This window comes from Lupinus angustifolius, chromosome LG09 (genome assembly GCF_001865875.1).
Source record: "Lupinus angustifolius cultivar Tanjil chromosome LG09, LupAngTanjil_v1.0, whole genome shotgun sequence".
In the NCBI taxonomy this organism is placed as follows: domain Eukaryota; kingdom Viridiplantae; phylum Streptophyta; class Magnoliopsida; order Fabales; family Fabaceae; genus Lupinus; species Lupinus angustifolius.
Genome location: NC_032017.1, coordinates 16,699,462 through 16,723,295, shown reverse-complemented (window position 1 = coordinate 16,723,295; position 23,834 = coordinate 16,699,462). Strand labels below are relative to the sequence as shown.

The 23,834-nt window shown below is 31.5% G+C and overlaps 2 protein-coding genes, 1 non-coding gene and 1 pseudogene across 3 annotated transcripts; 1 reads left to right on the top strand and 3 right to left on the bottom strand.

Annotated features, from left to right (window-relative positions):
* Positions 6,621–6,692, bottom strand: TRNAE-UUC. Its single transcript has one exon. It is a non-coding gene; the product is annotated as a tRNA-Glu (tRNA).
* On the top strand, positions 11,163–13,910 carry LOC109356095 (annotated as a pseudogene).
* On the bottom strand, positions 14,340–16,278 carry LOC109356055 (uncharacterized protein At4g00950-like). The gene is made up of 3 exons (XM_019599383.1): positions 15,753–16,278; positions 15,602–15,710; positions 14,340–14,749 (listed from the first exon to the last, which is right to left on the bottom strand). The coding sequence occupies exons 1-3, from the start codon at positions 16,055–16,057 to the stop codon at positions 14,651–14,653; spliced, it is 513 nt and encodes a 170-aa protein (XP_019454928.1). The 5' UTR covers positions 16,058–16,278; the 3' UTR covers positions 14,340–14,650.
* LOC109356949 (exportin-2-like) lies at positions 18,583–21,915 on the bottom strand. The gene has a single exon (XM_019600604.1). The coding sequence runs from the start codon at positions 21,827–21,829 to the stop codon at positions 18,920–18,922; it is 2,910 nt and encodes a 969-aa protein (XP_019456149.1). The 5' UTR covers positions 21,830–21,915; the 3' UTR covers positions 18,583–18,919.

Genomic DNA, 23,834 nt, shown 5'->3' with positions numbered 1-23,834 from the left:
CAAAAAATAGTCCATGAGTCCTTCCATCAAGTTGTCTTTGGTTTTGCTTAACATGAGTGAGAGTCACATTCAGGTTACATAAGCAGATATTTAATATAATATTTTCTATACTAATCAGTCAAAATGTACAATAATATAATGTGTATTGGATCCTGTACCTTTGTTGCGATTGACAAGACTCAAGATTGGCAACCGACACTAATTAACTCCTAATAAAGATGAATTAAAGCTTTGCTACTTCAAAGTATTGGTCTTGTCACTAATAGGGTCTAGGTATTAGTAAAAATTTATACATAATGTAAAAAACTTACACTATTAATGTTACACTATTAATGTATATATATTTTCTCTCTATATAAACTTCTCCACTTAGTGAACCATACATTATGGGAGTTTGAGTAGGTCATGTTATTCTCCTCAACAGCTTGAGAAACAAACCTAGCACCAATTCCATCAGATTTTCAGAATCTATTGTTTTCTTGGTGACGTTTTGTATTTTCAATGATATAATAATTGGTCAAACTATAACTTTTGAATAACACCAGTTTGGTATTTCACTGCTTGCCCTTTTATTACAATGAGCATAAAGAGTATTGTCAGTCATACAAATATGTCCTCCATATAAACGAAAATGATTTTTCTAGCTTCATATTTTATTTATTTATCTAAAACTAGAAAAACCACAGAAGCAAAAATAGTCTTTCACGTGGCATCTCAAACGAGAAACTTGTTTTAGACAAAGTTGGTAAAGAAATAATAGAAACTAACATTAATTTCATGATATAGCATTATTACCTTTCCAAAATCAAAGGAACTAACATCAATTCTTTGATATTTCAGTTTTGCCCTTCCAACAAAAAACCATTCAATACAGGTTAAAAAAATGTAAAATGTCTAGGTAAATGAAGCTGCATGATTAAAAAATATTTCCAAAAATCTGGTGAGAATTGGGTTAAACTTTGTATCTCTTCTGTATTGTTATAATTATTATGCCATATTGTTCACATATTAACCATCATCATTCTTAAATAAAATAATATATATATGAATATCCTGTAAAAGCTTTAAAGCAGTTAATAGATATTATGTTAAAATGGTAGTAGGCATGAATAAGAGAAATTTTTGATGAACAAGAAAGAATGAGAAAATGTTATTGAATTGAATTAAATTCCAAAGTTACATTGAATCATCTATATAAAGGGAAGAAAACACTAACTACCCTAACCAAATTAACTAACTGACTAACAAAATCTCAACTATTTTAACATTCCCCCGCAAGCTGGAATGTATCAAGCATTTCACGCTTGAAATAATCGTGTTGAATATGATGATATACTATAATACATTCTCTTGCTGGTGAGCGAATCTTCGTCTCCTAGTCTTGAAATCTGAACGTGAAGCAATACCGACGCTTAACCACCATTTGATTTGACAGAAACAATTTCATCTGATGCTTAACCATCTATTTGACAGAAGCAAACCAATCATAACGGATGAAAGAGAGAAATGAGATGGACCTTAATCTTGATCCTTATATGTTGCTTCAATGAGGAAAAAATTACACATTATAATGTTGTGTGTTTAATGAGAGAGAAAGATGGGTAAAGAAACTAGAGTAATAAAGAAATGAGAAATAATTGGGGGTAATAGATGAAGGAATGTGTAGATTCTTGTTGTCATTGATAAAAGATGAAAGAAGGTAATTGAAAGAAACAAATATTGTTGTGAACATGCCATTGAAAATGCCCTCATCCAAACCTGAAAATGTTGCCTCAATTCCTTTTTTTTTTCCAATAAGGAGATAAGGAACTTAAGACTAAGTTGTACGTTCTGGAATTTATGCTTTTCATCCATTGCACAACTTGTTTAAACCGAAACCCAGAAGATGATAAATTTGCTTGATGATAGCTTCAGATGCAAGAAAGGCATAGTATTTCTTGGCTAGATTCTTGATGATTCTTTGTTGAATTTTTGATGAATCTTGGAATTGAAGAATGATAAGCGGAATCAACCAATCAAAGAGAAATAATTAGCTCTAATACCATGTTAAAATGGGAGAGCTATGCATGAATTCTTTTTAATGAAACAAGAAAGATGAAAGAAAAGAGTTTTATTCATTGAATATTGAATGGATTGAAAAGCAAAATTACATTGAATCATTTATATAAAGGATAGAAAAACTAACTATCCTAACCAAACTAACTAACAACTCAATTATTTTAACATATTAAGCATATATATTAAAAAATAAAAATAGTCAATGGATCGACAACTTAATAATTATTTGCATTATTTGTGCACATTCATTATCATTTGCACATTCATTAATGGAGATGGCAGTACATATGTATGATTAAGACACATGTCAATAACAAAAATCTAATAATTAATATTTTTACTTTTTTATAAATTAATAATTTTAAAAAACTATTCACTCTCACATTCCCAGTAATCGTAATCTGGAAAGGAATCCTATTCATTTTGTTCACTTATTTTAATGATTACTGGAGCCATGCGAGAAGCGAGGGAATCATTTCTCACGAGAGATCCACAAAAGGATCTACTTGTTTGGTTATTAAAAACTTGCACTTGCTCCACCACGCCACCAGTAATACTCCTGAATATTTGAATTATTTAACGGTATTAATGTTTGCTAACATTGGGATCAAAGGCGTTAAATTTTAGAGTAAATTATATAAACCACTTTTCACTTTTCTACATATACACAAATCCCTAATTTTTTATATTTTCATTACACTGACCACCCCTACATGAAAAATAAGTGTAATTTTTTAAACAAAAAATGTGATAAATGCAATTAAGTTAAACAAAAGAAAGTATATTGTGGAGACAAATCCAAATAATATATGAGTCGATACATCTTTATTATTTTTAGTTCGTAATGATATAGTATAAGAGCAATTTAAACAATATCTCTTTAGAATTGTTGATGCATTTTATAACAAAAAATAATAAAGATACATTGATTTGTATATTATTTGGATTTTTCTTCACAATATACCATGTTTTGTTTAACTTAATTGAATTTATCACAATTTTTTATTTGAATATTACACTTATTTATCATGCGAGGGTGATCAGTGTAATGAAAATATAAAAATTATGAGAGGTTTGTGTATGTGTAGAAAAGTGAGGGGTGATTTGTGTAATTTCACTAAAACTCAGGAGGTGTCAGTGTAATTAACTCTAAATTTTATCTTAGAAAACTAAACACTAGAGTATTTTTTTCGTATATTAAATGAGAAAAATATGTATGATTTGCCGATGCAAGAATTTGTACAGTGTCATTGCATCATTCATTATTTATTATTAATTATTATTGATTTTTAAATAAAAATAATACAAATGAATAATGAATAATACACTGTATTAAAAATTACATTGTCAGAACATTATTGGACTCATATTAAATATATTAATTTTCAATATAAATTTATCAATAGTTTTAAATATCGTACCTACCAATTCAACTAGGAATAGATCATCATACTAATATGGTATAACAAGTTAGATATAAATATATCTTTAAAGAAAAGATGTATGTACTCACGTACGGGGTAAAAGTTTTATGTATAATTAGTTTATTATTCACATTTTATTTTCAGTCATTATCGATATTTCAAAAAAGTAATACTAATGAATAATATATGATATACTGATTGTATATAAAAATTTTACATCGAAAGTGCATAAATATTACACTGACATTATTATGAGAGAAAAATGTATGTACTAATAATATAAAAGCTAGTACAATATGAGTCTATCATCCACCATTCATTTTAGTCATCACTACTCTTCAAAAAAGTAATATCAATAAATAGTAGATGATGTAATGATTGTGTATAAATATTTATATTGATAGTGAATAAATATTATACTATACCTTTGTTATTTGTTGATTTTAGATATTGAGGTTAAAATCTACGCATCGTCCGTGTAAAGTTTTTACACTATTATCACATCACCCACCATTGATTTGTATTACTTTTGTTTGAGAGTCAACGATGATTAACATATGAATGATAAATAATTTGCCGACAATATTAAAATACTTACACTGTCAATGTATATATTTTAAATCCTTAGATATATTAATTGTGGTGCACATGAATTAAGTTGATTTGAAACTTATTTTTGAAGATTTAGTATGCTTATTAATTTTATTTAAAATTAATTATAATTTACAAGTATTTTATTAATTAAATTAACTCCATCCAACATTTTTCATCTTTTATTCATTACATTCTCACATTCCTTTCTCAAATTTCATTGGACTCAAATATCCTTAAACCTTTTCAGAAATATTTTTCTGTCTTCAGTTGCTCATTTTACTTCTTCTTCTTTTTTTTTTTTTTTTTTGGTTAAAAGTTAATATTTCGTCTACCTTATTCATCACTTCTCCATCTTGAATTTTTCATAAACTAAAGATTTTTCTTCATTCACTCACTTATTTTACTTTTTGTCATAAGTTAATATTTTGTATACATTCTTCCATTTTTCCGTTTTTGTCACAGTTAATTTTTCATTCTTGACAATTTCTTCTTTATTACTAACTAGCGTGTCGGCAGTCACTCCGTGTCTGTCGACCCATATTTTTACTTTTTAGTATTGGATATTTAATTTTTATATAGTTCATTTTAGAGAATTGTATCATTTTTTTTGTACATGATATTATAATTTTTTGATAAAAAATATAAAAATGAATTGTGATATTATTTAAAAAGTGCATTGATAGTTTGATATATTTAATGGATGTAACTTCCTCTAACCTTCATTTATATTTTTTATTGTATAGAAAAATATTGTAATAATTATTAATTAATAAGGGCAAAATAGGTAAGTGAAAATTATGCCATATAGGTAGTTATAATATGTTTTGACTTTATATATAGTATAGAAGTATAGATAATGAGATTCTTCATAAAATTTTTTGTTATGCCATCAATTTTAACATTTCAAATTTTTTGATATGAGTTATATTATGTTTTTATATTATATTAATTTGACTTCGATAGAAGTAATATGGAAGGACTCGTATGAACACAGTGATATACTGCTACTATGGTATAATATCAAAAACATTGTGTGTATCTTTCTTTTTATTCTTTTAAGCATACATTAGAGACACTTACTAGCATTTGTCTAATAATGAAGTATATTAGATGCAGAAATTAAATAACATAAAGTTACAATGGACGAATCAAGAAGTGTATAGGTAAATATATTAAGCTCGCGCGTCAGATTATTTATTCTCCCGCAGTACAGATTGATAATACTTAACTGATTAAGAGAACTATAATATCATGATTGAGTGTAATAATCAAATATATAAACAGAAAATGACACGTGAACGACACCTTATACTATATCAAAAAATTGGAATTGACAGAATATACGTCTGGCTAGCTGTATAAAATTTAAATAACATCATTGTAACAGAATTATTTTTATTGTTAGGTAGGATTTATATATCTTATGCCATTCGATTTGATACTAATTAATTTCATCCCTAAACGAACCTTTATAACTAACATTTGTACTTTTGTCAGAGTTACCACTAGAGTTTTAATACATTTTCTTATGGGAAAGGAGTATTCTATGGTATAAAGAGATAAGTTTTCTCCTCCTACCAGTGAAATTATGATATGTGTTATGTTTTATCATTTTCTATAAAAATATTTTTAAAAATAAACAAAATAGTACATATGTTATATTTTTATTAGCTAGAGGAGATAAGTTATCTCATAATATAAGGAGATACATTATTCTCTTTTCTTATTACTATACTTATCTTATAGTATTAGCCTCTCTAAAAACTTGGTCCCAAAGAATTTTCAACATTAAAGTTAAGTTTTAATACATTTTCTTATTACCAATTTAATATTGTATTAGCCTCTGTAAAAACTTGGTCCCAAACAATTGTTTCTTCAACATTAAAGTTGAGTTTTTTTTTAATATTTTCTCATTGTCATTTAAAATTGCACAAAAAGGATAAATTGCATTGTAAACTGATGAATTATTTCACTGCATCAATTCCAAATGTAAATAGAAAAATACACATATATAATATCAAATAAGATATTGAAAACATATATATTAGTGTACGAGTTTTATACATTATTGATGTATCATGCACCATTCATATTTAATCATCGCCAACTCCAAAAAAAAGTAATACAAATAAATGATGTACTAAGTGCGTATAAATATTTACAGTAACAATTTATAATATTTTACTCTATTATAAATCTCCCATCTGATGTAGAACCTGTGATGAACTAAGATAATATATGTTCATAATACTGTAGTTAATGGTTTTCTATTCCTTCATGCAGTTACATGTAGCATATGTTCGGACCAAATATATGGTCCAAGGCCTGATAAAATGAGGCCCATTCCATTACAATATCTAATTGGCCCAACACACCCAGCTAGGATACAATGTACTCTCACATTGATGGTTCCTACTTCCCAATCCAATTTTTGCTCAAGTTTTTAGTTACTATCCAATTGGGTTATTTAAGTTTGAACAAATACTCATTTTTAGGGTTAAATTAGTTTTCATAAAACATGTTAATTATGAGAAGTATAAAAAATTCCATTGCCGGGAATCGAACCCGGGTCTCCTGGGTGAAAGCCAGATATCCTAACCGCTGGACGACAATGGATTACATGTTTATTTTATACTTTTAATGCTAATTTCTTCTACTCCTTATCTATAAAGTACACCAAATATTTATATGTTTTGTTCTGTCCAGTTTTGACATATTGATTCTCTTGGAATATAATGAGATATAATGAAGGATATAAGATTGATTGTTTGTTGGTGAATGAAAATAGAATCAAAATAATATTTTTGGGGTTATTGTTTATGAACTTGGAACTGCAAACACAGATATTGATGATGAAAAGAAAATACTATATGAGCATCTGAGAGAAGCATGCATGAAGAGTTCGGAATAGAAAGGAAACTCACTTGAAAATCTTATAGGGTCCAACTCCTTAAAGATGAAGAATGAATGAGAAAAATAAGTGGGGTGTATTTGGTTAGAGAACTTAATATTATCATTAAAAATAAGAAAGAAACCTTCCTTGCATAATCTCTTTTCTTTGGCTTTTAGTACAATTTGTGAAAGTTTTAGATTGAAGGAGCTTCTTTATATATTTTATGAGTAATCATAGTTTCACATAATTTGTTCTCTCATGATTCTAACGCACGGAGTATCACTTATGAACCCCCAAATGACATGAAAAAGGAAGTGGTTACAATTTTCAAACAAGTGGAAAAAACAGAAAACCAAGTTCCAACACATGGAAACGTAGTTTGGTTGCACCAAATGCACCCAAAACACAATTTGTGGAAAGTAAAGATGCAGATATAGATGTTATCGCACTGCATTGTTGTAATATTCTTAATTTTCCACTTATAAAGTCTAGTGAGGTTGAGAAGTGATTGTGAAAACAAATTAATCTTTCGGCCCTAGTACAAAATTTATAGATTATACACCTTTATTCAGGTTTGTGTCAATCACTAATTCCATTAAGTGATGTAACTTTTTCATTTATATTTTGACTAAAATACCCCATATTATTTCCTATCATAAATTATACTCCAAGTTTCAATATACTCATTTCCCAACATGTGAAAATGAATCAACTCCTCCTTTCCATGTTGCTTGACTTGCTTCTCCTTGAATACACTAGTCTAGTTAAATGTAAAAGAAGTAGTTTTCCACCAATGTCTTATCTTTCCCACCGATGCACTCTAGATAGGAATTTCCAATCTCAACGATGTAACATTTTATGTCTCAAACTAATCACATGTTAATATGTGAATAAAAAAAAAATTTAAAAACAAAAAATAATACATATTGAAAAACAAAGCTACCACATTTTACATATTTTACACATTTAGTACATGTTGAATTGTTTTTCAACATGTGTTTATTAGTTTGTTAGCTAGTTAGTTTACACTATAAATAAGGTTTTTCATGCATTGATAATTCAATGAGAATTCATCATAATATTCATTTTACGCTTACGTATTATTTTCGCAATATGGTATCAGAGTCATCATCCCGAAGACTTTGGTCACCGCTGCACATTCTCTAGTAATTATCATCCCCATTTGTTTCAGAAGAGAAAGCCGCCATGGGGAAAGACCTCCTAGGTGTTATAGGGAAATCAAGAATAAACCTTACCCAAAATCAAGGTTTTGCCTTGGTGTTCCTGATCCCAAGATTATGATTTATGATATTGGTATGAAGAAGAAATGGGATATTGAGTTCCCTTTCTGTGTCCATCTAGTTAGTTGGGAGAAAGAAAATGTTTCAAGTGAAGCATTGGAAGCTGCTAGGATTGCATGCAACAAGTATATGACGAAGTTTGCTCGAAAGAATGTCAGGGTACTTCCATTCAATGTTCTTAAGATCAAACAACAATTAGATTAACAACAATAAGATCAATAAGATCAACAATAACAAAATCAAGTAATTGAGAAAATTCAATCACGTTAGGATTGAGATTCCAATCCATTACATTTTCATCATATCAAATCGAATTATCAAGCTGGAGTCAATTGACATTTACCCTCTAGTTTGAGGGGCTATTCGAAAACAAAGCTACCACATTTTACATATTTTACGCATTTAACACATGTTAATTTTTTTTTCAACATGTGTTTATTAATTTGTTAGAGAATTCATTATAATATTCATTTTACACTTCCGCATTATTTTTGCAATAATACAAAGTATCACTCTGATTGACTTGGGACAGGGAGTAAGATATCGTTTGAGACAAATGATCTTTGTCCATGCACTCAAGCCTTCAAGACTTCAACCCTTCCCATTTTAAGAGTAAATTAAACCGACATTAATTTCCTAAGTTTTAGTAAAGATATAAATTATTCATCCCTTTTGTACACCTACATAAACTACCCCTACTTATATACATGCATTATACTAACTACATATCTCTACATAAAAGATAAGTGTAATCTCTTAAACAAATAGAGTGATAAGTGTAATCAAGTTAAACAAAATATAATATTTTGTGGAGACAAGTCCAAATAGTATAAGAATCAATACATTTTCATTATTTTTGGTTTAATACAATATAATATAAAAGTGATTTAAACATCTCTTTATAACTATTTATGCACTTTGTAATGAACCAACAATAATGAACAAATATTGATCCTTATACTATTGGAACTTTTCTCCACAACATACTATATTTTGTTTAACTTAATTACACTTATCACCCTTTTTTACTTAAAATATCACACTTATCCCTTCCTTAGGAGCAGTCGATGTAATCATGTACATAATTAATGAGTGATTTGTATAGGTACAAAAAAAAGTAATTTATGTAAGTACAAAAAAAGAAAAGTGATTTGTATAATTTCACTAAAACTCAAAAGGTGTTAATGTAAATTACTATTTTTTATTAATGCATTACACACTTATACTTTGTTTGTTATGTATTTTTTTAATATTTAAGATCATGCATATACTTCAAAAAATCAATAAATAATATAAAATTTTGGTACAGTTTGACTAATGTCTAAATTAATCTCATTTCATTATAATTATATGTTAAGTATCTAAATCTTGAAAAAACTTATCATAACATAAAAAGTTAAAATATAAAAAATATGGAAAGGATGATGTATAATTTTATGCCACTCATGTTTATGGAGTAAAATATTAAATTAGGAGAATGAAAACATTGTACTAAAGATCAATACTATGAATATACCTTTTCAATATTCCTTAAATGGTACCATTGATGGTGATTAAATTGGAGGTAAAAAATAAGATATAATAAACATGAATATAATGGGGGAAAATAATGAATATAGTGTTTCTAAAACATCATAATATATAGAATAAAAAAAATTAGAACATCATTCCAATATTCTTGTATAATTGGCCCAGCACCAGGGAGCCCTTGGCCTAATAGGTATACATGAGGTTAGTTTGCGTAAACTAATAATACGGAAATGATATATCCTCCTATTAAATGTTCTTATTAATTTTTATATTCACAGGAAAGTAACATATATTATAAAATAATACTTTATTTATTAATGATTGATTTATAAATGATATATATTATAGTAGAACGAAACAACATAGCTGGATAGAAAAATTTGTAAAAAAATTTAATAGTAGGATATGATATTACTTCCAAAAGATTGTAACATTTTATGCACTGAAAATTATACAAACATTTGTAGATTTTTCCCCTCTGTGCATGGAGAAATGATTGGGTAGGAAATACACATCAAATAAACATTTCCCCAGGTTCCTAATATACTTGTAATACTTTGTTTACAAAAAATAGCTTGTTATTACATCACTTACAGCCTTAAATGCACGTACTTTCATCATGTTGTCAGCAACCAATACCTGAAACGTGGATCACAATTATATAATTTTGGACTATCAGCCCATTGTAATTTGTGTTTATCAATCACAATCAAAATAAAACTATGGGCACACACTCTCATTAATAACTGAGTTGACCCACCAACCTAAGGCTCTCTTTCTTAGAGTCAGAAAAAACAAAGAAAGAGAGAGGGGAAGAGAAATGAAGAACTTTTTCAGGTTTTAGGTTTAATGTATTTCTAATTTTAGGTTTAATGTAAATATTCACACAAAAATAATAATGATATTAAAAAATAATATATATCCTTACAAATTTATAAATCTTCATATATTATAAAAAAAGTAATATGCATTACAAAATTATATTTTATTTATTAAATATTCATTTACAAATGACATATGTTATTTTGTTGTGGTACACAGAGATTTGGTAGAGAATTTAAGATAATGAAATTTCATTACTTGTAGCCTTCAACAATATATGTTGCTCACTTGTAATTTTTCTTATACTGCTTAATACTTGTCCTTGAAAACTACTTTATAGATGCAACTTTTTTTCTTCAAAATGTACTTCTCACTCTTCCATTCATCTTTTATTTTTATCTTTTATGATTCTTATATTTTTTTTATATTGACATATTAGAGAAATGTTTGTTTATATCTCAAATGTCAGGATGATCTCTTTATATTTGTTTTGCCTTACTTTTGGAGTGGACCCACCCCATCAGATTCAGTTGTCCCTCCCTTCCTCAAACTGAGAGCATATAATGATAACCACAAAACAAACAACTTCATAATAAGCTGTCACAAACCAAGAACTGTGACACTCCTTCATTTTCATCTTCTTCTTAATATGCTTCTCTTCCTTTTGATTAGTCTTAGTCACTTATAACTTCTACCATTCCTTCTCTGTTTTCCTCTGTTTTCAACTTCATCTTTATTATATGCAATGGCTTATGCTTACCACCTTTTCATTTGAACACTAGAGTATTTTGGTGGGTATTTATCGATTTTTCATCTGGGGTGGTTTTTATACCCTTCTGATTTATTTTAGTAAATCATTTAACTTCATCTACTCTTCAAGAGATTTTTCAATTACTCTGTTATCCTCTGTTCCTACCCTTTTGAACTTGATTAGTGTGTATGAAATAAATCCAAAAGCTGACTCTGGAACTTGATGTGAACCTCTCACATCAGAACTGAAATAGTTTTTTGAGAAAATTTAGACCTTTTTTATTCACTTTATCTCTAGAAATGGCTTTACCCATCTTTTATTTTGTTTTTGTTAGTTCTTGCTGCTTAGACAATTTCATCAATATGTTTGTTGTTGATCTTTTTGAAGCTATGCATGGTTGAGTTTGTTGGCAAATTAGTAGTTCAAAAATGGATATATATTTTGACATTTATAAAAGCAAAATAAAAAAACTAAGATATATTTCATCTAGACTTTTTCATGTCCCAAAATTCAAATACATTTCCATTTTCCTCCAACTATAACCAAATCATGGTGTAGTGAAAATAAAAACTCATAAGCTATAAGCACAAAGCATGTTCATTTACACAAATCATCTCACATGTGCTAAATATTTGACATCCCTTATTTATGCATTGTAGATGTTTAGAATAAAAACTTATTACATGTTTCAGTTTCTTTTAGTAGTGGATATGGATAGGTGTAATACCAATCTTGCGTATCTTAATGTTTTGTTATCACTTTGCTCTAATTTTTTGTCAGAATTAAAATGGTTGTCATTATTTTTGTTGACCCTATGGTTTATGCTTTGAACACATAATGTATAAATCCCTTAATGAATGCAGATGTTTAACTACTAACATCTTTGTTTTGAACATAAGCTATGGGGAAATAATAGGTAAGTGATGGCAGCAGCAGAAATTAGAGCTATTTGGCATAGAAGTGCTAACCATTGCTTTGTCCAAGAAGACACAAAAATAACTCCAAAGTTGGCTTGTGCAACATCAAAATTGGCTGATCATGTTGCAATTAATGTCACCCATTTTAGTAGGAAATCTTCGTTTCCCAATCTAGGACCTGACTCAAGGTGGTGGTTAATGCAACCTAACCAGGGGTTTCAAAAAGGTTTAACATATGACCAGTTTAATGTAGTAGTGGATGAGGTAGGAATTTTGAGAGCTAGTGATGAAAATGAAGCACATGAAGGATATTATAAACAATTTGGTGATGCGAACCATTACTCATCTCATGATATTCAGCATCACTTCCAGGCTGATATAACGGAGAAAGCGAAAAATGATAGAATGCAAGAGGCATATGGTGAGAATTCTCAAGTATTTCATGCAATAATCGATATGATGGCTAAACACGAGACACTGGAAATTGATTCTGTTGGCTTATTAGTGTCCAAGCAAATAAATTGTTTCTCATTGGATTCAGATTGTTCTTGGATTGAAGATGATAAGGCTAAGCCATGGTGGCGAACTTCAGATCGGGATGAGTTAGCTTCCTTTGTTTCACAGAAATCAGTCAACCATATTGAGAATTGTGACCTTCCTCCACCTCAAAAGAAGTATCTTAGAAGATAACCATGTGCTTATGTTAGTGATGACAAAATTAAAAGAGCAACTTTTGACTCTGAAGCCAAATCCAGTGACTTTCCCAATTTGTTTGTTCAAGAAAATGGAAGTTTAGATTCAGGATTGATGCATAAAATGCTAGGACCTTAAGCCAACAGAGAGCACTTTTATTTTGCTTCTGGCAAAGCTTCAAGGTATTTTCCTCTTAACATTCATTGGCTGCACTAGCTCTTTAAGTATATATATATATATATATACATATGTATATATGTATGTGTATATATATATATTATATAAGAACAAATTGGGAAATGGTATGTTCAAAAATAGAGGTTGTTCTTCACATGGTTCTAGATCTCATTGCTTTTTCCCCAAGTCTCATGGATGCTAGTATTTTTATATTTGATGGTTGGTTTGGATAAATATAACTTGTTTAAACTATGTAGATTTTGTGAATTGGATTTAGAGCATGAGACTGGTTTTCAAATTGATTTGCTTGGACATGTAACTTTGTTTCAGTGAGATCATCTTCCTCGAGGGTGTCACAGAACAAGTTTTTATCAAAGCTCAACTTATAGAAGCACTGTGTCATTCTCAAACAAGGGCGAGGGAAGCTGAGGAGTTAGCAAAACAGGTTTATGCCGAGAAAGAGCACTTAATTGAACTCTTTTTTAAACAGGCCTCACAACTATTTGCATATAAGCAATGGTTTAGATTGCTGCAGCTGGAAACTATTCACATTCATATTAAGAATAAGGATCATCCAATTCATACTCTTCACAAATTCGCCAATACCAAACAAGAAAGGCAAACCAAACCAAAAGGCGGTGTTACAACAACATATGCTGTTGCATTTGCTTTAGGAATGGGTCTTGTTGGAGCTGGCTTACTCTTAGGTTGGAGTGTTGGTCGGATGCTACCTCGTCTTTAGCTTTGTAGGATTTAGAGCACACTCCTGCTTTTCATGAAGATTGATAAACAAGGGGATTGGTTTGCAGAGAAAGAAGTTTCATACTTTCATTTATTTTCTCAGGTGTGTAAGTAATTTTGTAGATTTGTTAGTCCTTATAATGTACATTTTGCATTTTACTCTCTGTATTGATTATGCTAATTAGATTATTTACCAAAACTGGAAAAAGGATAATCAAGCTAATTAGATTATTCATTATCATATCATTCCATAAGTTGGTTTTCTATTTTTATTCCCTATTTATCCCTTGTTTTTTAGAAGGGCATTGAATAAAATGCCAATTTGGAGCAATATATAGTTATACAAATTAACTATATGTGTTTTCTGATTTCTTTTTTTCCTTGGGTGAAGTTATGTCAACTAAGAAAAAAAATTGACACAATCACAAAAAATAGATAAATAATTGGGGACATGAGAATTGAAGCCCCAAGGGTGAAAGTTTCATAGTTACTAAAGTAACACAGCTAGATTCCACTGAGATAGATGAATTGGTAGGAAAAAGACATGTACATCTTGTCACATGATAATAAAATATAAGGTTCAGCATCCAAAGTTTAACATAGTATAGCAACAGAAGAAGAGGTTCTGCATGCCACTCGTGATACTAGCTCATTCATTTCATAGAAACAAGAGAAAAATAAGAGAAAAATAGTATATATGAAGTGGATGGCTTTGCAGATAATTGATTTTAACCTGACCATGATGGTGCTCAAGGAAAAGTTTTAGATTTATGGACACCATAACCATCTTTCTTCTGTTTTTTACTCTTCCATGGAACCACTTGCTTCAACCCTTCACTGATCGATGTCTGCAATATCAAAAGCAGTGCAAATTTAGGGAACCGTATTCACTTAAATAACAAATATTAAACACAAAAAACAGTTAAACTTGTAAGGCCCAGAAACCAGCTCCTTTATGGTTTCCTTTCACCCTAATCACAACTTTATTCGAGTGGGGAGCCCCTACAATTTTCAGAATGCAGACTGTTGTGTGTGGAATTTTGAGAATCGTGAGTCATTCATATACCCCATTGGACGAAAGCCTTGCGATTTTTTGACGATGTTACCAAGAGTCTAATCCGACTCTACAATGAGGCACACTTGATCTCCATATTTCTACATAAGTTATCCTTCTTGTCTAGTGAAATATAGTCATATACCACTTAGCCTCCACATCTTGTGCATCATCTCCCATGAAACATGTCACTTAACCTCCATATTGCTAGGATGCTCCTCCTCCACAATACTCATTCCAGACAAAACCATTGGTTATGATACCACTTGTTAGTATCGAGAAGCCGAAAACATAGAGAGATCAACATCAAATGGACTAAGCAAAAAACCAAATAAATATGATTACATATCTTGACCTTACATTTAGGCATTACGCCTATATGTCTATATCCACCAACCCCACCTTGAAATCACATATTCCTTTTCTAAAATGCAACTACTAGGCCACAACTTACCCATCCTTGAAATTCCCAAATCCACTCCAAATAACCATGCTTTATGTAAATTAATATTTTATAAAAACAAATTTAGTGGTGTACAATTTCAAGCATTGAGAAAAACTTACCAGAATAACCCAATTACAGAGACTTAAAGAAGCAAAAACTGCATTGACAATATGTTAAAACATAAAAGTTGAAGAAACTTACCCAGACACAAGACTTTGCATGGGAAAAGTTGGAAGAGGCTAGAGAACGTTTCACCTTAATCATCCTCAACTTCTTGTGACATCCTCCAACAATGTTACCAATATGATCAGCATAAGATGGAAAGACATTACTACCCCCACTCACTTCTCTATCCACATGAGGACCCTCCAAGACAGTGGTGGGTGAGGGTAGTTGTTTGGCATCATTTATGAGCAACCTTGGAGGGAGTTCCAAACACTTTGGTGTGGTGGGGTTGTTGGAGAAACAGACAAGTTGAGTACAAGGTTTTGGTTTCCCAGGTTGTTCTTCCCAACCAAATGGGATTGAAACTAAGGTGTGAAGTGGAGGAGTTTGCATTCCTGGTCTTTCTGGAGAATGCATTGGTAGAGGGTTTATGTTCAACAAGGGTAGCCTTGGTGTGTTGCTCTTCTCTGAGTCACAATCACCCATCATCATCTCTCTCTCTCTCTCAATCTCTCTGTGATATAGCTCTATATATGGTTTTGTTGGCTATGTTTTTTATGACAATAACAGAAGGAAAGACACTGTCATGTAGGGAAGCTGAAACTACTCAACAGAAAAAGAAAAGGAAAAATAGACAAGACAACATACAAAACAACCGCAAAGTCTTTTGTACTAAGTGGATCTATCATATAAATTTTAAAATAATATATCATAGTCACAATAATTTGTATGCTCTATTATCTACTCTCTTGGCTTACATTATAGCACATTTTCTTAGTATATATAATATAATGAGTTAACAATGTGTACACTCAAATGTTTTTTTCACTGTTTCCACATAATCTATTATTTCATGTGTTAGTGAATGATGCACTTAGAATATAAATGGTGAATGATAGACTTACAATATAAAAACTTTATGTTTACATTACATACTCATTAAATCTATAAATAATCCTTTAAAAATTTATAATGGCCATTTGGTGCATAACTAACTTGGAGGTGATTCATTAGACTAAGGGCTTAGAAGAAAATAAGGACATATAACTACTTGTTTTGCTTGAGGCATATATACACCACTATTCTAGGCCCCGCCTTATTACCAAGTATTTCTCTCATATTCTATCAAGAAAGTTTAACATTTAATTCTCATCATGACAATTAATGAGGTTCAGTGGTAAGATCCAACAACATCCATAAAACGGTAGGTCTTAGATACAATATATTATAATTAACTTTGCATACGTAAACCATGTGAAGGTATCATTTGTAAGCTACAAGACTTCTTGACAGGCTTCCTCTTGAAATGGATTAACCTCATTTTTGTAGAGTCTGAGTTAAGTTTTGGAGAGAAATTAGTGAAAATGGAAGGCTTAGAGTTATCTCAAAGGTATTTTTCATGGGAGCACATATGTTGTCCCTTAGTTTGTGTCACTATATGTGTCATGAGCTTGTGATTACTTAAAAAAAAACTTTATAATTAAATTTTAACTTAAATATATTTGTTCTGATCAATCACAAACTTATTTTCTGATCAATCACAAACTTATTTTCATAGCTCTCAAACATTCTATTTACTTCTGAAATCTAATTTATAAACATACCCTTAAAATCTATTTTTTACCGACCAACATTTTTTTAAGGGGATGTGAGATAGTATATTTCTGGTGATTTTAAATCGGATGATCATACTCTAACAGCTCTGCCCACTGAGTTTACTCTCGGATACTAGTACAAAATAAATTGCATTAGTTTGCTAAACATTTAACCAAACCTTGGTTGTATTGTATAAAGGGTTAATGAAATGATAATCCACATTAACTACTTCATATAGTAAGTCCCACTAGAGTTTCATGGATTTTGGAGCCTTCGGCCTACACAAACGTAGGACATTGTGTCTTGTTGGACCATGCCATATTGCCGTGAAAATAGATCATTTTCATTATTGAAAGGTCCAGTACTTAATAAAATTGAAACATGTGGACTTTAAAAAAAAATAATGGTGCAAATTTTAAAATATTTCTAACCAAAAAAACATTATAGATGATAAAATAATCTGGGTCTCGGATTTCAGTACTGGAGAGGATCTCAGCCTGCCATGAAAAGGGTATGCACTATATGGTCTTGATTGGTACCAAAACATTCACATGCCCTTCCAAACAAGGTATTCTTATTTGCCAACATATCCACAGTAGATTTCCTTAGCAACCCTTAGATGTGAAAGATACATGCTCAGACTTAAGGTTCATATATGCTCAATTTTATAGTAAAAAATTGAAACAGACTATTTTATTCAACTCTTCACTGCTTCAGAAATACTCAAGTTTTACTTGAACTTTATACTGTTAATTTTTTTGTTGTTATCTGTTGGATTGAACAATAAGATTCATAAGATGCATGACATGTCATCAAAATCATCCCATGTGTATTTCAAGTAGCCGCTAGGTGGTGTGTGTTAAGAGCGTTTCGGGCTGAATAGAGTTTGTACATTATAATGATTATATAATATAAAGTTTCATATGTGAAGAGTCAGAAGACATGCTAAGATGTATGCAACAATTGCATAGCTATAATTATGGCACAAAGCGTGAGTATCCTAAACTTAATTAAAGAAAATACAATGCTATATGTTACGAAATTGTGACACTACGAAAAGCGACCAACAATGAAGTAATGCCTGGTATAAATAACCGTTTAGGAGTAATTGGTAGTTAATACAACAACTCATTTGTGTGTACCATATTACTTGATTCAATTGGATTTGTTCCCTTTGTTGGTGTAATTCATCACTTGCAAAAGGTGATGTATGGTTGCATCTTGTTATTTAGTAAACTGAAATTTCTTTTTAGTTGGTTGTTTAAAGTGTTTTTTGTTGAGTGAGAAAGAAGAGAAAAAAACATTTTTACGGATTAAAATGCAACCATGGCTAAAAGCCTAAAACAATAAAAAGTTAATGTCCAATACATGTCATCCATTGTGTTTGAGGCAGGCTGAAAAAACATGTGGATAGGGAACAATAGAGCCATAATGGCTTTTTATAACTTGTATAGACTAAAGAAATTATCCTAATCAAATTGCACAAAATTCATCTAGGGAGTCACTCTGTCAAGTATAAATATTGCAACAACTAAAATTCCACCCTTGGAAAAGTGTCATGAAGATACATTGATTTATAGATCAAAAGAACTCAGGCGAATACAAAAAAGCAACAGATATAACTTGTGCAACAAATAGTTTCAGAACACTCGACAACATCATTGATATCAAGATATACCTAATGTGAATTAAGGAAAATTCACCGACACAGACTCATCAAGCAAGATCAAAAAACAGAACAGCAACTCAAGTACGTACTCAAACTATTTGGAGATTATAAGTATTGCAAAGCTGAAGTAATGCGGTTTGGTTAGCAGGGTCAACATTGTCATTGATGACCTTGGGGTACCTACCAGGAGAAAGCGCAGAAAGACGGGACAATGAAGCAACAAAAAATTCCTTGGGATCTCTTATATCTTTCAGTGGATCTTCTTCTTTCTTTCCAGCATTGTGAAGACGAACAAAGGTGGCAGTATAACCCACATTTTCTGTAATATCTGGCATGTCAGGATCCTCCTCAACCCTATCTTGTTCAGGCCGGGAAAGAAGTGTGATGATGCTATCCACCATCTTACCCCAGGACTCAGAAGCGGCAGGTTCCAAAAGGACCGGAGACTCACAGATGAGTCTAGTTGAAGCAATTGCAGTCAACTTGAGCTCAATAGCGCCAGTAATCAGCTTAAGGTTAGGTATCCAGAACTGATTCATGATCACAATAAATATACCAGGCTGTACGCTGTTCATAGAATCAACAACATTTGAAGCACCATGCTTAATCAAAAAAAGTGACATAAAAATCAAGAGAGACTTGATCAGCTTCACTGTCCGGCTTTGTTGAAGCACACTAAAAAGGGCAGCCCATATGTGAGAAATATAAGGTTTAATAACATCATACTGAAGATTTTCAATGACGGTGTTTAGCACATAAAATCCTTGTTCAGATGTGCTTTTAGTTTTTATAAGTTTGTCAAATATGCCAAGCACCTTGGTCAGTCTATCCCCTTGGCTGATCTCACTTGGTGCCTTTTGAAGGAAGGCCTGGAGCAGACGCACAAGGGCAGGAACATTTGCGCCTCTTTCCCATGAATCAGGTGACAAAAGAATCTCAAATATTTGCATGTAGATTGGTGGGATGGGCGGTCTGTTTAACTCAACAAGCTGAGCAAGCAACTGAAATGTGTACGGGAAAAACTCAGTTACACCATTGGCTAGTATTATTTCAAGCCTGGGAAAAAGGCTTGCTTCAAAGATAGATATAAGAGACAAGTCCCTCTCACAAGCCCGCTTCACAAGAATGGCTACAGACTCGAAGATGTAGTGATTGAAGACAGGATTTTTAGGATTTTTACAAACTTCACCAAGAAGAGAGGCCAATCCTTCAATGCAAATTCGAGCAACATCAACAGATATATCTGCAACCCCAAGAACCCTCATAATACACTTCATTATATATTGATTCTCTTCAGACTCAGGGAACTTCAAGGAATTGAAAAGGTTGTTCATCAGCACAGGGAAAATTGGAGTGATATCTTCAGAAGTATATCGTGCTCTACCCCCCTCATCCTTTACCAACAAGAGTTTTTCAATACAACTGGCAGCATAAGAATGGACAACATTTGATTCAGCAGCAAGAAAGCGAACCAAATCTTGAAAAAACCTCAACACAACATGCTTTGATATTTGAGCCCGAAACATAGTAAAAAACTTGAGTGCACCTGCCTTAAGAATAGGAAATCCATTTACATCTGGACTTTGCAGCTCAGGGACAATTACAGATTCAAAAAAGCTCTGAACATCAACAAGTTCAGTGGAGACATAACTGGAACCAGCCTTCTTTGTTGCCAGAGAGACAACCAAGTATATAGCACAATCCTTGTCCTTCCAATTCTCCCTGGGATTTGCAGCAAATGAACTTAATAAAATTTGTATTTGAGCAGAAACTATGCTTCTGACAGCATCTCCATAATGCATAGCGATGCCCTTAAGCAGCTCACAAGCAATCCTTCTCCTAGTATCAAGATCACTACCCTCCATATCCCTCCTAATAAACTCAATATAATTAAACTCAAAGAGCTCCTCATCGTCATCCCTCAACCTCACATTTGGGATCACAATGCCCTGGCAAATCTGTGGTATAACCCCTTCACCTGCAAACAAAGCATGGTGAACACTAGTGCTAACTGTGGTTAGGAACTTGATCGCAGTGATAGCCAGCCTATCACGGCTGGACAATTGGGACACATTACCGAGCAAAGTCCACACAGCAAGTGCAAAATCATTCAAGTAACCTTGAAACTCCTCCTCATTCTTTTCCATGTAAAGATTAATATTTTCACACACCGCAGCCCTAAGCTCATCAACAACGGCAACACCATCAGGACCACTCCCCTCAAGAGCAGGATAACTAGCCGTAAGATATTTCCGAAACTCGGTCATCCACTCCTTCATATGATCCTCAAAGAATTCAGGGAGCTCCTGAAAGTTCAATGAGTAAAATATTCTACAGCACAACCTCTGCGACTCAAATAGGGGTCGCAGGATCACGCCAGAGTTCGCAGACGAGTCAATTAAGGACGCAGTTTTGAGAAATATTTCAAGCAAAGGAGCAGCAAAATTGTCGAGACAGTATTTCAAATCAAGCAACAAATCATTGGTTTTATACTGGAACCGAAATTTCTTGAAAATAGAGTTAGCAGTGCCGAGAATACCGTTAATGGAGGCATAATCAGAAGCCTGCGACGCGTTCTTAAGGTTAGCAACGAGTTCAGGTAACAAATCGGGCCACGATTTGGGGAAATCGTGGTTGCTGATTAGGGCTAGGGCTTCGCTGAGCTGGCTTTGAATCTTGGGGGAAGCCGAAAGCATGAGAGGAACGATTAGGGCTTTGATCTGAGCTTTCTCAGAGTCGATGATGGTGGCGGCGGTTTCATCGGAGGAAGGGGACCACCGGAGGCGGAGGTGGTTTTTGAAGTTGACAGCGGCGGCTTGGCGGATTTGGTCATCGACGGAGGGCTCAGCGATAAGGCGGAGTACGGCGAGGGCGAAGTTAGGGCGGTCGGAAGCCTCGGAGAGGGCGGATTCGGCGCGGCGGCGTGGCTCCGGCGCCGGAGAGAGAGTGTGGAGGAAAGTTTCGGAGAGGAATTGGAGAGTTTGAGGGTTCCAGTCCATTAGGGTTTGAGATTGAATATTGAAGGATGACAGAAAATCGAGTTTGAAAGAGGAGAGTGGGAGTGAATGGTTTTGAAACAGGTATTTGGTAAGAGTGAATAAAATTGAAGGGATTATAAAGGGTTTAAGAGTAAATAATCATCTCATCCTTATTAAAAATTTATATATTTGTAGGATTAATTATTTAATTTCACATCAAATTTGATCTTCATTATGGTTAGTGTAGAATTTCTCTTGGAAGAGAAGTTATTAAGAAAGCAATTATTAAGAAGTGTGTTTAAGAGTGAGTGGAGAAAGGCGAAGGAAGAATAATTTTATCCTAATTTCACATGTGTACAGAAAAGTGAAGAAATATTTGAATGAGGAGAAATTAAGATTGATTATTAAATTATGTGGGAAAAGTGATTAAATAAATAATTAAAAAAATACATATTGTTTATCTTGATTTTATAAAACATCAAAGATATAAAATAAGGTAAAAAACCAAGACATCAAAAGTTTTGGAATCAAAGGGTAGATTAGCTAAAACAAAGTTTAGGTGAGTTGTGCAGTATCTAATACAACATTCATCCTCTCTGTCATTGATAAGAGTTTTTTTTTCTTTACTATTATTTAATTTGAGAGTTATATTAATGTGAATACTAGTTCTTTTTTCCTTGTAAGAGGATAAAACTTCTTATTTGTTTATAGATATGTGTGTACTAATTTATTTTTATGATTGAGATGAAATTTTCTTTAATATTAGACTCTTCAATACTAAAATATGAGGTAGATAAATGTATAAAATTTTAATTTATTTAATTCAATTTTTTATGTCACGTGTCATAATCTATGTTTAATATTCGAAAGGATCTCAACCTCCCTCCCAATGAGTGGTTTATCAAACTGTTCAAATTTATAGATTCCACATATAAATAAAAGTTATGAGAAATTGATATATATGTATATATATTGATAGAGTAAGAGATTTTTATATTATTATTGATTGCATTATCCACTATTTATGTTTAATAATTATTGATTCTAAAATAAAATAATACAAATGAATAATGAATGATGTATTGATTGTGTATAAATTTTTACACTTGTAATATATATATTACACTTTGTGAGGAAAGTGGATTTGTACGATCTCATAAAGACTCAAACCTATGGATTAGAAAAGTGTTGGATTATTATGGCCCAAGAAGTTATAGCTATATACAAGGCCCAAACTAAATACAACAAATTGGGCTATTGTTTGTGCTTCTTCCTTCCATTGCAATAGGCATGTCCCCAATTCAGACATATACAATAAAGTCAAATAACAACTGGATTGGATTTCAATTCAATCACTCTATAACCTTCAACTATACATTCTATTTGGCTAGTTTATTTTCTGCAGGTTCACTTCTTGTAAAACCATTATAATCTGTCTGATTGTTTGGCTATTGCTCTCACTCAACAAATATTCTAACAATCTCCCTTATACATTTAGTGACGACGGTAAGACCTAGCAGCAGGGTGTGCGACATATATTAAAAATTTAAATAACAAAAATCATACATAGTTCTATACAATATATAAAAACAAAACATGTTTTAACTACCACTATGCATTAATTTCCAATTTCTTATTTTGCTCTTAACAATTTTTAATTTCTAAAAAAAAACATATAATCAAAGGTAATTATTATTAATAAAATAATCATCTATCTCACTTGAAATTGGATATTACTATAAACATAAAAAAATTATAACATAAAATACATATTCAATACAAAAAAACATTCTAATTCTCTATAAAAAAAAATATAAAAATATGAAACATTAATATGAAAATCACCAAAATTTAAATATAACTATTCAAATAAATTACATGCTCCATATAAATTAATGTCAGAGTTGTTAAACATTTATTATTGAATACAAGTCAATAATGAGTCGTTCATCCATACATATTTCATTCAACCATGCAACCTATTTTTTGTAATCTTCATAACTGAAAACTATCTTTCTGCGGTTAT